Here is a 14,761-nt window from a genome sequence, read left to right as displayed (position 1 = left end):
ATGTGTACCATTGCTTAAGAGGAGTCCAGCCCTGCCCGCAGGCATCCACCTCCCTGTTCCTTCCTTGCAACAAGAACACCAGGGAGACCCTTCCGCTTTCAGAAGAGAACGTAATCTTTTGTCATCCTCACATCTCATGCTTTGCACATGGATCCTCTTCCAACTAAGAATCAAGAATTACCACCCTTTAGGTATTAGCTAGCATCTAACACTGGCCATTTCCCACACAGCTCCTTCAAGAAAATGGAAAGCCCAAGTGATAAGTGAACTGTGTGTTTCTAACCATTCTTCTAGCTGCATCCCTGCACCATCGAATCAGACCATCAGAAACTACCTAATGGACCGTTTCTATTGCAGCTCCCCACCTCCCTGTAGATTTATCTTTATGAAGTTCACCTTAACATCACGCTCTCTGCTTTTCATGTGGGTTGACACACAAGTTTGCGTCAAGCTTTTATTTGCGGGTAAAATGCCTACTAATGTCAAGTAAATCCGCCATCTTATCTTTCAATAGCCTTTATTTAATGAGCTCATGTGAAGGTTGCTTCAAGCTTAAGGAGAAAAACATGTCTCTAAATTAAGCTATGTCTTCTATTAGAACAAAAGTGATATAACCATCTAATTTTTGTCTTTGTCTTGGAATCCAAGCGTCTTCTTGGTAGGTTTGGGTTCAGATGCAGATTTCATCAACATCTGATCCCACTGTTCTTGCTTTCCCATACACCTGTTTCCTGGCTTTGAGTTGTTTTCTCTCTCTCATAAGTGTACCCACATATACTTCTATAGCCTACTTTCCAGTTCTACTTTGTGAGGTGCTTTAGTCTTGGGGTGCTTAAGAAACACAGATTACACTCTGGTGCTAAAATAGCTGAAGATAAGCTAAAACTGACACCTACCGAAAATATTTAGTTTTTATGAACAGGAGTGTCCCAAGTCTTTCATGGAAACGTGATGGTTTCCTATTGCAAATATTCTGCAACTGAATATTGGACAAAGTAAGAACGTAAAGTGGAAACATCAATTTTCCTAAGGAGGAAAGGAAAGGGCAGGGGCAATCAAGTATTGGGTTTCAGGACAACATACAATTCTTCTAATCAATCAACCTGCCATTTCCTACATCATGTGACCAGTAAGCAACCACGTGAAGTTTGGAGATTACATTAACTTTCCTCACTGGGTCTTACCCGTAACCGATAGTCATCCACAGTCCAGATGCGGCTTGCAAAATCATTTGACGCTGCTAAGAGGTAAGATCCCTACAGGAATAAAGGGGAGGAGAAGAAATGTTAGCCAAAATAGAAGAACTCAGTTCACATGATACAAATTCCCCGATAATCAAGCCCAAGAAGGTTTAGATGCCTATAACTATACACCTGAGCTGAATACCGCTATAACCAGTATTCTGTGAATTTATCACTCGCCCTTAAGTTCAGACCTTCCTCCCGAGCCTGCTCGACCTCACCTGTAAGCTGTAGATGCCTCCAGCTCAAAATGGAATTCCTCCTCCTGTGTTCACTCCTCACCACCACCCACCTTCAGTAACAGCAAGTACTAATTCTCTGCACCTGTCCAAGTCCAAGAGCTCAGAACCACCGACTCTCCCCAGCCACACCTCCCACCTGCCCCCGTTGGAGACCTGCTTGTCTCTGGTGCTTCTCGCTAGACCCTCTCCTCTCCACCTGCACTGCCTTGGCCCAAACCGGGGCCTTTATCAAGTCTGGCGACTGCCTTGCTGGGGTATCCCAGACCTGTCCCCCTACCCAGTCTTCAACACGGTCGTAATCAGCACAGAATTTATAATCTACCTACATCCTTCTCTAACATTAAGACAGAAAATAGCAGAGAAACCAGATGTTTTTAAATTTCAAGAACCAGATGTTTAAAACTGTTTCTAAAAACCTCTAAACTCACCCATTTCCGCGGATATTAGGTACTTACAGCACTATCGAATTCAATGCTTGTAATTCCTGCATTACTGCCAGACAGGGAGCCCTTGAACTCACATTTGTCTGCATACAAACAAAGGTTAAGAAAGGAAGGTTTAAAAACAAACGATGGCAAATCCAACATATCAATTAAAATGAGGCACTTGAAACACAATGGAAGCCAACTACATGGTCAAAAACAGCTTTCCTGCATCTTTACAGAATCAAGTAGCAGGACAAATGGAATAATGAGACCAAAATATCCGGCTGGTCAGTTCCAAGAGCAATGAATGTACAAGCGGGTGCAGAGCCCAGCATTTTCCTGTGGGTTCTTACGCTGTTCTTTTCAAGAAATTCAGTGTCATCAATTTCCTTTACAAAAGATAAGTGCAGGAATTTAAAAACATGTCAATTGACCCTAGAGACCGAGTTTGTTATTTCTCAGTAAAATTTTCTACTTTCCATAAATACATCTTTGGGTTTGATCAATATTTGCCAACTTAACTATCACTTTCGTAGAACCTGACCATTAGAATTTCAGAACCCAAGTAGGAAAAGAAATTTCTACTTACATAAACTGGCTGGTCCTCAGAATTCTAGTAAAGCTAGTTTGGAGTTTCGGTCACCTCTCTGTTCACTCTATATACGTGAGCCTAAGGTTCTGGCAATCCAATCGCCTGCCAGTGCTCCCCCCTCCCGCTGCCAAGTCTCCTCCACCAAGAGGCCCGTGCATATACCCCCGGGCTGTTTTCAAACAGCTTTGGTCACCCGCAATGAAACTTTAAAGATGAGCGTATGAGTCTCAATGATGATGTGATTCAGTTTCCTTTTTAAAGGGTATCTTTTTTTTCCTCTAAGAGTTTTATTTATTTATTTACATCTTTATTGGAGTATAATTGCTTTACAATGGTGTGTTAGTTTCTGCTTTATAACAAAGTGAATCAGTTATACATATGTTCCCATATCTCTTCCCTCTTGTGTCTCCCTCCCTATCCCACCCCTCTAGGTGGTTACAAAGCACAGAGCTGATCTCCCTGTGCTATGTGGCTGCTTCCCACTAGCTATCTATTTTACGTTTGGTAGTGTATATATGTCCATGCCACTCTCTCACTTTGTCATAGCTTACCCTTCCCCCTCCCCATATCCTCAAGTCCATTCTCTAGTAGGTCTGTGTCTTTATTCCTGTCTTACCCCTAGTTCTTCATGACCTTTTTTTTTTCTTAAATTCCATATATATGTGTTAGCATACGGTATTTGTCTTTCTCTTTCTGACTTACTTCACTCTGTATGACAGACTCTCTAGGTCCATCCACCTCATTAAAAATAGCTCAATTTTGTTTCTTTTTATGGCTGAGTGATATTCCATTGTATATATGTGCCACATCTTCTTTATTCACTCATCCGATGATGGACACTTAGGTTGTTTCCATCTCCTGGCTATTGTACATAGAGCTGCAATGAACGTTTTGGTACATGACTCTTTTAAAGGGTATCTTAAGGATAACCTATATAGACAAGCCAGGAAAACAATTAGGGAATCATTCAAATCAAACTCATAAAATAGGAGCACAGAATAGTATACATTTCAATTAACAGCCTTTTCTCTTAGGACTTCTAGATGCTAATAAATATAAATACTGGTTTGGGGACTTCCCTGGTGGTCCAGTGGTTAACACTCCACACTCCCAATGCAGGGGCCTGGGTTCGATCCCTGGTCAGGGAACTAGATCCCTCATGCCATAGCTAAGACTTCACATGCCACAGCGAAGATTCCACGTACCACAACCAAGACCCAGCAGAGCCAAACAAATAAATAAACTTATATATATATAAAAAATACTGGTTTGGAGCTGTCAAATACACTTAGGGCCAGGACTATTAACCTGGTGGATGAACCCCTGAATTAATTTGCAAAATATGGCACATTTAATGCCTTTCCCTGGATCCTAGCTTTCATTAGATTTTCACAAGTCAAAAAAAGGCCAACACCTACTAATTTAGGACTTTATTTAGATTAGATCTTTATAGACAAAAATATTACTGCAAATTCTAAAAGATATCTCTTTGGCTTATGCCTAAAACACTGGTCTATTTGTTTGGCAGGTGACAAAGTGCCAAAATGTAAGAAATGATCAGTAAGTGCTAGTCTACACAAGAGATTGATCTGAAAAGACCAAAGATCTTATTAAAATCTCTTTTATTTAGAAGGCACTGGGGAGACTATGTCAAGAGCATTTATGTAATTCCCAGCAGAGCTGCTGCTTTTGACAGAATAAGCAAAGACAGGTGCTCCTACTGGATGCAAAGTGGTGGTGGAAGGGTAAAAAAGAGGACCCCCGAACTATTTCATAAAAGGCCTCTTGGACTTGGTCTCTTCCAAGACTCAGTAAATATTAGCCAAGGGGGAAAAATTATAGGCCAAGTAAGCCATTTGTGAAGGAAAGATCCTATAATTAGTTATAGGATATATATATAGGACTGATATTTGTTCCTGAAAACTATAAAAAATGCTGCCAGACACTATGTTATTTCTGTAGACCTAGTAGAAAATTTTCATTTTATTAACACAAATTATGTTCTGGCACAAATTATGTCAGTATTAATGTTGGTTAGTGTTTACTTCCTCGTTAGCAGCAAAAAAGTAACACTATTACTAATCCCTGGTATCTTTAATTTTCTTATAGGTGTTTTTACTGACCAAGGAGTAAAACGAAAATATTTTTAGTGCTATCTGTATTTAATTGCAAGGCATAATCAAAACAGACTATCTGTGTAGATTTTTATCACAAAATCTCTGTTCTTTTTTTTTTAAATTAATTAATTTATTTTTGGCTGCACTGGGTCTTCGTTGCTGCATGTGGGCCTTCTCTAGCTGTGGCGAGCAGGCGCTACTCTTCGTTGTGGTGCGCAGGCTTCTCATTGCGGTAGCTTCTCTTGATGCGGAGCACGGGCTCTAGGCGCGCAGTCTCAGTAGTTGTGGTGCATGGGCTTAGTTGCTCCGCAGCGTGTGGGATCTTCCTGGACCAGGGCTCAAACCCGTGTCGCCGGCATTGGCAGGCGGACTCTTAACCACTGTGCCACCAGGGAAGCCCAAAATTTCTATTCTTATGATATGGTTTTATTATTGTTTTGTAAGTTTCAGCAATTACCATTCATAAGGTGTTTCTGGGTAAAACACAAATTTTGATGGGTTTCAAATAGCTCTACCTGCCAGGGATTTAAGTACTGAGTCATTTTCATGAAAATCAAAGGCCAGGGTAGACAAACTGGGTGCTTTATATGACAACGTGTTCCAGCAAAGGGATCAGTAGATTGCTCTTGCTCTAAATACATCAGCAGTAGTAACACAGGGACTTCCCTGGGAAGCCCGTGCTCCGCAACAAGAGAAGTCACTGCAATGAGAAGCCCGCACAATGGCAACAAAGAGTAGCCCCCGCTCTCCACAACTAGAGAAAGGCCGTGCACAGCAGCGAAGACCCAACGCAGCCAAAAATCAATCAATCAATCAATTTATATATATAAAAAAGCAGTAGTAACACAGATGCTTCTTCAGCAGGTCTATAGCTCAGAGGAGGCTGTTTTGGAAAAAGCAAGGCATCTACAGTCTTAACACTCAAGCTCAGGTCCCAGGTTTCACGACTCCCTGTCCACGTAAATCAACCGTGTAAATCAAGTAGTGTCTCTGAGTTTTCACCTGTCAAACAGGGGTGATACCCACCTAACGGCACAGGGCTACTGTGAGGATCAGAGGAAATAAAGTAGAGAAAGGTATGATGGTGCTATTTATTGTTGGAGAGTGAGCATGTATGTGCTGCAAGTATGGAAACCGGACAAAGTGGTTCCTATAAAACCCTTCAGTCTATTCTTTGACCTTGCCTTACTATTATTATTTTTTGGCTGTGCTATGTGGCTTGTGGGATCTTGGTTCCCTGACTAGGGAATGAACTCAGGCCCTTGGCAGTGAAAGCCCGGAGTTCTAACCCCTGGACTTCCAGGGGAATTCCCTGACCTTGCCTTACTAAATATACATGTATATTTAACTGAATATCAAAATGTTGAAAGTGGGCTATGCCCATGTTCAGAATTCTGGGAGAGGATTTCACTAACTCTCATTTCCTGTTTTAATGCCATCCCATTTTGAGTACTCTGAGGTCATTCCTGAAACAATGTCTAATCAAAGAGACTTCAGTCTTGATTTTAGAATCCTTGTCCAATAAGCTATTTGTTAAATACATTTTCCTAGATGATACACCCCTCTGTTTATTCTCAAGCTTAGATACGATGTTAGTCATTTTTTGCTAGGCTATGGCCACTGGTATTATTAAATGCATAAACCACAGCTTGATGTGTAACTTAATTGTAGAGTCCATGACTATAAGATTTTTTATTTTCCTTCTAAAACCTGTACTGTCTTGGAAGATCCCCCGGTCAGTACGTATTTGAGAAAACACAAACGCTAACGTATCTGTAACTCAACAGCATTCTCTAGTCTACTTGGAAACCCAGAGCAAACATCTACTTGGCTGTATCAGCTGTAAAGGATAACTGAGAGGGTAATAATGCTTTGGTCAGATGATTCCTCACACAAAATACTGTATGTTTCAAGAAGATGAACAATTCAAAGACTGCCTGAAAGCAGGGCCAACCAGATGTCACCAACACAGCTTCCTTCTGTTTCTCACTCCAGCGGGATCTCACCTCCGAACACTTCCCAGAGCTTCACCCTCCGATCCATGCCTCCCGTGGCCAGGAGCCGGGAACCCGGACTGAACTGCACAGCATTGACCTCCCCATCATGAGCGTCCTGCAAGACAAGTGCCCTGTTTCAAACCCAACCCCTGTCATCCCCAAGAAGAAAGGGCCCAATACTGATGAACACTCTGGACCCCTAACCAAAGGTTAAACACCTGTCATTAAAGAGGGGACCCAATCACAAACTTGGGTTCCTAGCCCAGGGTCTCCTGATTCTATTATCATTAAATACTTATAGTTACAGTTCTATTTTTTTAAATGCAGTGCAACCTTCTTAAAAAGCATTCAGAACCTGTGTAAACTAAATGCCTAAAGTTTGTCTTTGCATTAATTTTCCTTCTTCTAAGAATAATGTAATTTCAATCTATACTGTACTATGATCTTAAGAGCTTAAAAGTAAGCCTATGGTTAACTGCCTCTTCTGGCCCAGACTGCATTAATACCACATGTTACACTACGTATCAAATTAAGGTATAGCATGGCTTCTCATGACTTTAAAAAAAGAAGCCTTTTCTTTTTTTAAAAAGTCTTTCTTTTGGTCTCCCTAATACGAATACATCCTGATATGAGTAGATGCTGGTCCTACTGCCACCCATCAGTGTTAGAGTAGAATCCCAGGTAGTTCTTTCTGGAAACAACACAGCACTACATGTACTAGCAGTGAGGCCTCCGCCAAGTTCCTTCACTTCCCAAAGCCTCAGATTTCTCGTCTATGAAAATAGACTTCTGCAGGTTTTGTGAGCTAGGAACATGTCCGACCATGACTCGGCCTTTGACAAAAGTAGCAGGTGTTATTTTGGCAGAACCTACATTCTTCACAGGGAGATGTCTGAGAATGGCATCCACGTTGGAACACATGATCTGAAAAGGTGGTGGCATGTGTGTTCAAGATGAGAAAGGAAACCAAATAAAAAGCACCCCATCCCAGAATGGGAAGAGAGAACACTAGACATGACTATAATCTCCTCTCTTAAAAGACCATGGATACTGAAATATTTATGAATGAAATACCATGAGATTTGCTTTAAGTTGCTCCAGCAAAGTGTGGGCGTGGGGTGGGGGGCAGATAAGATTGGCAAACGTGACTGACTGAAGCCGCCCGACAGGAGGATGTCCGGGAAGTTCTTTTACTCTCTACTTCTGCTTATATTTGAAAATTTCCATAATCAAAAGCCAGGGGCGGGGGACCCTGCAATACATGAATGATAAATACTAGATCCTTAAACCTGTCATCAATCACTTGCCTAAAAGGTCATTTTGGGAATACAAAATCTGATCTTCACATTTGCTTGGGACTGAAAAAGGTGCCTGAAGTATCGAGAACGTGACTCATGAACCGACTGGAACAGAAACATGATTTCTTATTACTTTGCTTGATCTGCTTTCTCTCCACCCTCTCGTGTCCCAGGGCTGAAAAGCTGTCTGACAGGGGACCAAGCTTTTTACCTCCATACAATTCCGTTTTCTTTGTAATGATACCTTTCTACTTCGGAGGTCTCAGATTGAAAACTTGAGATCACGCACCATCACAACCATGGCTGCCTCTCGTCAATCTCCTGTGCGGCTTGTTCTGTTGGACGCTTGTCAGCTGTGCACTGCTCACTCTCAGAGACACACACTGACAGAATCCCCAATTATCAGCTGCTCCATTACCCCATACACACGACTTAAATGTGACAGGAGGGAAAAAATGGGCTGCTGGGAGTTGAGGGCAGGGAAGGCAATGTGACGTTAAGTGCAATCAGACCTTTTACCAATCATCATCGACCTCCGAGGTGCCCAGGCCTGTTAGAGAATCACAGGAGTGGAGTGGGAAGGGGCCTTAATGGTCCCCCGTCCAACTCCTCACCCACAGCAGGACTCTCTTTACAACGACCAAGGTGGCTAATCGCTCAGCCAGTTCATTGTATGGAAATAACTATTAAAGTTCCTCTTTATGCCCGGAACTGAAAGCTCCCCCCATATAAACTCCATCCCATTGTTTTTTTCTTTTTTGCGGTACGCAGGCCTCTTACTGTTGTGGCCTCGCCTGTTGCGGAGCACAGGCTCTGGACGCGCAGGCTCAGAGGCCATGGCGCACAGGCCCAGCCGCTCCGCGGCACGTGGGATCTTCCCGGACCAGGGCACAGACCTGTGTCCCCTGCAACGGCAGGCGGACTCTCAACCACTGCGCCACCAGGGAAGCCCCATCCCATTTTTACAGCAAGCCTTTCTCTCCCCGAACATCAGCTCCTCCAACTCACCCCTCGCAACACAAGAGTTAACCCAACTATTTGGGCTTTGCTCTATTCTTCCATCCCCCACCCCATTTCCTAGCCCTGAGCCAGGGACTCTACAATTCCCCAGGCCGGTTGCATGTCCGCTCAATTACCCCAGCCAGGATCCGGATTATCCTTTAGTACTAGGACCCAGCTCCCCACTCCAGGTGACAGCCATGGTATCACAGTGGCTTCTGCCCAGGAGTTTCTCCGGCTTCCAACTATGTGCTCCTAATGGTCAGAAGTCACATGGACCTGAGTATAATTTGTGAAGCCAACAGCTGCCCTACTGACCTTCCAAAACAGACCACTGACTAGAAACTCTAAATTGGAGCCAACTGGTGACAACAACTGCATGAATTATTCTCTAATTCCTCACCATCCCAAATTAGCTCTCCCCTTGCCCCAGCCCCTCATGCCACCCATCATCTCAGCCAGTCCTACGTTACAGAGGGTGGCTGCAAATAAATTCTGTTCTCTGAAGAGCGGCAAAATACACTAATTTTACTCACCTTATCAAAGCAACTTTGCTTTGCTTTGCTTATCAAAATATAATCAATCCTTTCTATCAGACAGCCAACAGGTTGTCTGATAGAAAGTTCCCTATGAATAAAACAATAATAGAAAGCTTAGCTGCAGCAGGAGAAAGGGTCCTTTGTCAGGCTCTGTTTCTTTATGAAGCTTGGTGGGCTGTGGGGATAAATCATACTTACGAAGACACACATTGCAGTCGTTGGCACCCTCACTTCTTTACTAGAGCCGGGATGAGTATCCACGTTATCCTGGGGAACTGGAAAGGAAGACACAGAGCGCCTCCTAAGAAGTAACATAAAGGAAAACATCAGGATGGCACAGGCTTACTGTCCACCAAACTCTCAGAAGGGATTCAAAGACATCTTTTATCAATAGCTTCTTTTCCCTTCTAGACCATCCAAACCACAGAACGATTCCCCAAATCAGAAGCAACCTCACTCAGTGACAACTGGAAAGACAGTCAGCACTTACCTGTACTCTCCTTTTCGCTAACCCATGGACTCCAAAACTCAACACTGAAAAGCAATCCTGAACAACTGCTGCCCCCGTCAATAAACAGCTACAAATGTTCTCAACTTAATGTAACCGCTAGCTCAGAGGGAGCTCGTTGGTATTTTCATAAAACTATTTTAAGATGATTCCTATGCCTGGTTACAATCATCCTCAGCATACACTTGTGGTCAAGGTGGAGCTGAACACATGCCAAAAGAAAGAGCGACCCGGCCTTGATTACTGTACAGAGCTCAGCCTATTCGCCCGTCTCAGAGGGCTGACAGCATTCCTAGGAGCATGCAAAGCGTCCTGGTTATTAGCACATGTACACGTGATGATTGGTGTAGTGAAGCAGTGATCAGCATAATTATCAACGACCCACACTTGCATGCTGGGCTAAGAGAGGATAATATTTTCACCTGGCAGCATCAGAAGAGTGATGTCCCAAAAGGGGAGACTCGGACAGACTAAAGGGTAAGGCCAGAGATCAGCACGCAGCGAGATTAAGAAAAAGGAAGTTGAGGAAAAAAGGAAGAAGCTAAATGAAAAGCTGAAATTAAGGCATCTGTATACTCTGCACTGAAATTCTGGCGCACGTTTAAAAAACAACAAATCATGTACATGTACTCAGGTATATTTATACACATATTAACAAGGAAAGGTGAAGGTTTTCTAACCTACCCAAAGATATTAGTGATAGAATCCAGAAGGCCTCCAGCAGGCTGCGAGAGTCGCTTACTAAAGAGGAGGGGAGGATAGGTTTAAACCTTAGAAACATTTTGCCCAAATAATCAATCAAAAACAGTCCACAAAAGTACCTGGGAGTGTATTTCCCAATGAGTTCCCAAACCCCAGCTGAGAACCCCTCACAGTACTGAACCACCAGAAAGCATTGGGAAGGTAGGAGGGAAAACCCAGCCTTGAAGTTTCAAAAGAAACACGGTTCCCTAGCACTAAATTAACTTCCCTGGAAATACTGCTTTAGACGATGAACTGTCTAAGTGACCTAACAACAACTTCTAGTGGTTAATGACCAAGCCCATTCTTTTCATCCTGTTTTGGCAAATTAAAAAAAGAAAAGAAAAGAACTCCTGGAGCCCTGGTAAGAATTAAGCAGTATGATCTAAACAACCACCTGCCTAACAAGGTCCATCTTTCCGAAAGCCACTACACTTTTTCTGCTTCTCTTCACAGCTGGTGGCGGCACTAAGGGACGGCTAGCCTCCTGTTAAGCAGAGGTGACCCGAGAAAGACGGAGACACCCTGGAGCCCGCGAGCCCCATGGCTGAGTGAGCGGGGCTGCACGTTCCAGCTGGGGGCGCCGCACCGTTCCCTGGCCCCGCCCACAAGCATGCTGCCGGGCTGCTCCGCCCCTGGCACAGCCCGTCTACTCACGCGGCTGCTCTGCTGACGGCCCGCACCGGAGAGGCCTCCTCAGCGTGATCGGAGGTTTCATCCACAAGGACTTCAATGTCATCATCCCTGGAAAGAAGGGCAAGAGGCTGAGTCTTTGATGCTGCTGAACAGGAGCTTTGTGATGAGTCTGCTCTGCAAAGGCCGACACCAACACCACCTCCTAATCACACACGGGCTATGTGACTTGGCTGTGACAGAGGCAGTCAAGGCTTCTCTGGAGAAAAAGGAGCTGCCATCTGAGCAACAGCGAAGAAACGATCTGTTCAAGTCAAATCCAGAATTCCAACTGAAAACAACTTTACCAGTGAGCTTTTGCTCTTTTTAGGTCTAAACATAGCTCCCACTTGGAAAGCAATGACATAATGGCTTATTAAGCCTATATTCACACAACCAGCACTAAGGTAGATTTTTCTCATCAGAAGTCTGGTTTGTAGCTCAAGGGCTCCCGCATGCCAACTGGACTGCAGCACTCACTAAGAAACAGTTCCCATGAGACGGGCTGAATAACATAGAGGATAGCTAGGGGCAGCTATGGTGTACAAGAAAATGCCAGGATAGGGAGAAGATCCAAGTCAATAAGGAAATGGACTGCTAAAAGGGCAATGAAGTCAACGGGTACCTAAACAACCCAGTTCTAAATATTACTGTAATAGTAAAAGACAGGAAAGCAAGATCTAAACACAATTCATTTTTGACTCTGGGTATTTGAGGCTTATATGTTTAAGCATAGCTCTGGGTATTTGCTGTTTCTGACATTTTAGAGTCCATTATATTACACATGAGATAATCAAGTCACAGGACCATGCTCCTTTGCTGGTGTTTATCCCACCGGATGCAAAGCTCCTCTGGAATTCCCCTTCCTCCCCGTTTTCCTGGTTGCGGGGAAGGCAAGTAATTATTTTGGTCTTAATGACGTCCTACCAAGTTGCTTCATGGAGAAGCAAAATAATAAAATCTAATAACCCAAGACTTTATTACCAAATGTTTGGATTCATAAGAACTTGAGAGATTTTTCCATGATTATCTGGATTATGTAAATATATACTTCAGAACTTGTTACCAAGCAAGTTAAACCAAGTTCAAGTAAATTTATTTTCCTTGGCTATTGATTCTAGGGTCCCGTGTAACTGAACCCAGTCTTGGCCAGGATTAGAGGAGAACAAAGGCAGGCCTGAAGACAGAGAACAGGCTGGGCTTTCTTCTCTTCTCAGTTGTGGTCTGTGGGTCACTTGTGTCCGCACAAGGGTAACAACAGAACAGCAGACATGGCAAGGGTAACAAACCTGAGCTGAGCCTATGTAAATGGTTTGTTTAAGATAGAGTTGTATAGTTATAAAGGTACTTGGAACAGCGCAAAGGCCCAGGACCACGAGGAAATACCAGCATCTGGTAACGCGTTATCAAAACCTTTCAAAGGTGTTAATGTCCTTTCACCTAGAAACTCTACTTGTAGGAAAGAACAGAGATTAAGAACAGGCCTTCACAGTCAGACACCCTTAAGTTTCCACCCTGTCTCTGCCTTTTCCTTTGTGATATGGGGCAGGATGCTGGACCTTTCTACACCTAGTCACCTGTTTATGCTGGCCAATAAGAGGCAGACAAATGATGCTTTTATAAGCCGTTATTTTTAAGGGACCAAATCTCATTTCCGGGTCAACTATTTAGCTACTTTGTAGCTTTGGGCAAATACACCTGAGGTTCATTTTCTACATGTGAAGAGTATAGAAATTATGCACATATGCTACATCTAAAGCAAAGGCTTGGTATGAGATTTGTTTTCTTATAAATCAAGACCTTTGTCTGGCAGATGACTCCTGAGTGAATTTAAATCACTCCCCTCCATTTACAAGGAAGCAAGCAACATTTAAATAAACAGAAGATCAGAACTCTAATACTATATTCCAGAACCTATTTCAAAGAGGGAGAAGACGCCACATCCTGAACCAGAGCAAAGGGAATTTAGTCACTAAAATACCCACTGCTCTGAAAACAAAGCTTCAAATCTCAGGGAAGACCCTCCACCCAATTCCAGATTAGGAAAAACTCCATATTGACTTAATTGCTTTTGTTCCAGGAAATCCCAGTTTTTACTTAGGCCTCAAAGGTTTGCCCAAGCTCCACTTGAAGCCACAAACCAAGAAGAGAGCAAGAGACAGAACCCCAGCCCAGCATCACACTGCAACAGCTCCAACCAGAGGCAGAAAACAGGTCGGTCTCAACAGGAAAACAGCGAGGCTGTCACTGGTTAAGGGTGGAGGAAGTCAGAATTCACACTCACAGCTAATGAGTATAAACTGGAACAACTTTCTGGAAGGTAATGGGTGTTTTTTATTTGCTGCCCTAAGTCTTTTCGTTTTCCTTCTACATTTTGTAAAATGGTTTTATAGAAACAGAATATTATAAGACTATTTCAAAACAGCAAATCAAATTACTACGAGCATAGTTTCGATTTGTACATCTCTACTCACTGCTCAGCTGGGAGAGGTTCCTTTGCTGCTTCTGCGAGCTCCTTCTGCAGCCGGGCTTGCCGCCTCCTATTTAAAAAAAAAAAAAAAAAGCCCACTATTTATGTCTACTTAAAGAAAGCATGGGGTTTTGGCTCTCAAAAAACTACTTAGTAACACATTTGAATATTCAATGCACTTAAAGTAACAACTACCCTGGACAAAGATACCCAAAGTCCCAAATCTACAACTGTAACTTCAGCAAGGATCCTATTATAATGGATTTCAGAGCAAAGCCCTAGGAGGGATTAGAGAGAGCAGTGAACCAGCAAGGGAGAAGCCTGCCTGTGGGGACCCAGGGCCTCTCAGGACAGAAACATGCACCAGGTTTATCCAGGGTTAGCCATGGTCGAGACTTAGTTTTCTGAAGTAAACAGTCTCACATTAACATATCAAGAGCATGAATAATAATAAAAATGTACTTGTACCTAGCATGGTTTTATTATTTTACAGAATTTGACTCATTTAACACTTATAACAAACTTTTTGAGGTTAAGTACTATGATTCCCATTTTATAGACAAGGAAACTGAGGTATAGTGAGATTCTTGAGTCATCAAAATGTACAAGGCTTCAGTTTACTAGGGCTGGACACACAAGTCCTGGCTGCAGCAGAATTTTAATGTCGTCAGCAGCCGCTTCCACTCTCTCCCCTCTCAGAATCATTTTTGTCTTTCCTTCCCAAGTCCTCAATTCAGGAGCTTCCTAACCTTTAAACCTTGGCCTCCCTCTCTTTTCCATGGCAAGTTCACCTCTATCTGTCATTTCTGCCCTCGCTGTGGAGGACCCCCAACCCACAACTCTAGCACTGCTACTGAGCTCAGGTCAAGAGTTCTGCTGGAATTTTAAAAAATTTTTCTAAATTAAAAAACAACTTTCCT

At 43.1% G+C, this 14,761-nt stretch overlaps 1 protein-coding gene across 2 annotated transcripts in view; it reads right to left on the bottom strand.

Moving 5' to 3' along the window:
• Positions 1–14,761, bottom strand: part of ATG16L1 (autophagy related 16 like 1) — a 45,904-nt gene that overhangs the window by 17,698 nt on the left and 13,445 nt on the right. The window contains exons 6-12 of one of the 2 annotated variants that reach the window (XM_082841218.1): positions 13,846–13,911; positions 11,357–11,443; positions 10,643–10,699; positions 9,649–9,751; positions 6,624–6,729; positions 1,939–2,009; positions 1,185–1,256 (exon numbers count right to left, since the gene is read on the bottom strand). In XM_082841218.1, coding sequence (XP_082697344.1) covers positions 1,185–1,256; positions 1,939–2,009; positions 6,624–6,729; positions 9,649–9,751; positions 10,643–10,699; positions 11,357–11,443; positions 13,846–13,911 — 562 coding nt within the window. The remainder of the gene's footprint in view (positions 1–1,184; positions 1,257–1,938; positions 2,010–6,623; positions 6,730–9,648; positions 9,752–10,642; positions 10,700–11,356; positions 11,444–13,845; positions 13,912–14,761) is intronic. The other variant, XM_082841219.1, reaches the window with a different exon arrangement.

The sequence above is a fragment of the Leucopleurus acutus genome (assembly GCF_964270905.1).
Source record: "Leucopleurus acutus genome assembly, chromosome: 6".
Taxonomy (NCBI): domain Eukaryota; kingdom Metazoa; phylum Chordata; class Mammalia; order Artiodactyla; family Delphinidae; genus Leucopleurus; species Leucopleurus acutus.
This window is presented reverse-complemented; position numbering and strand designations above follow the sequence as displayed.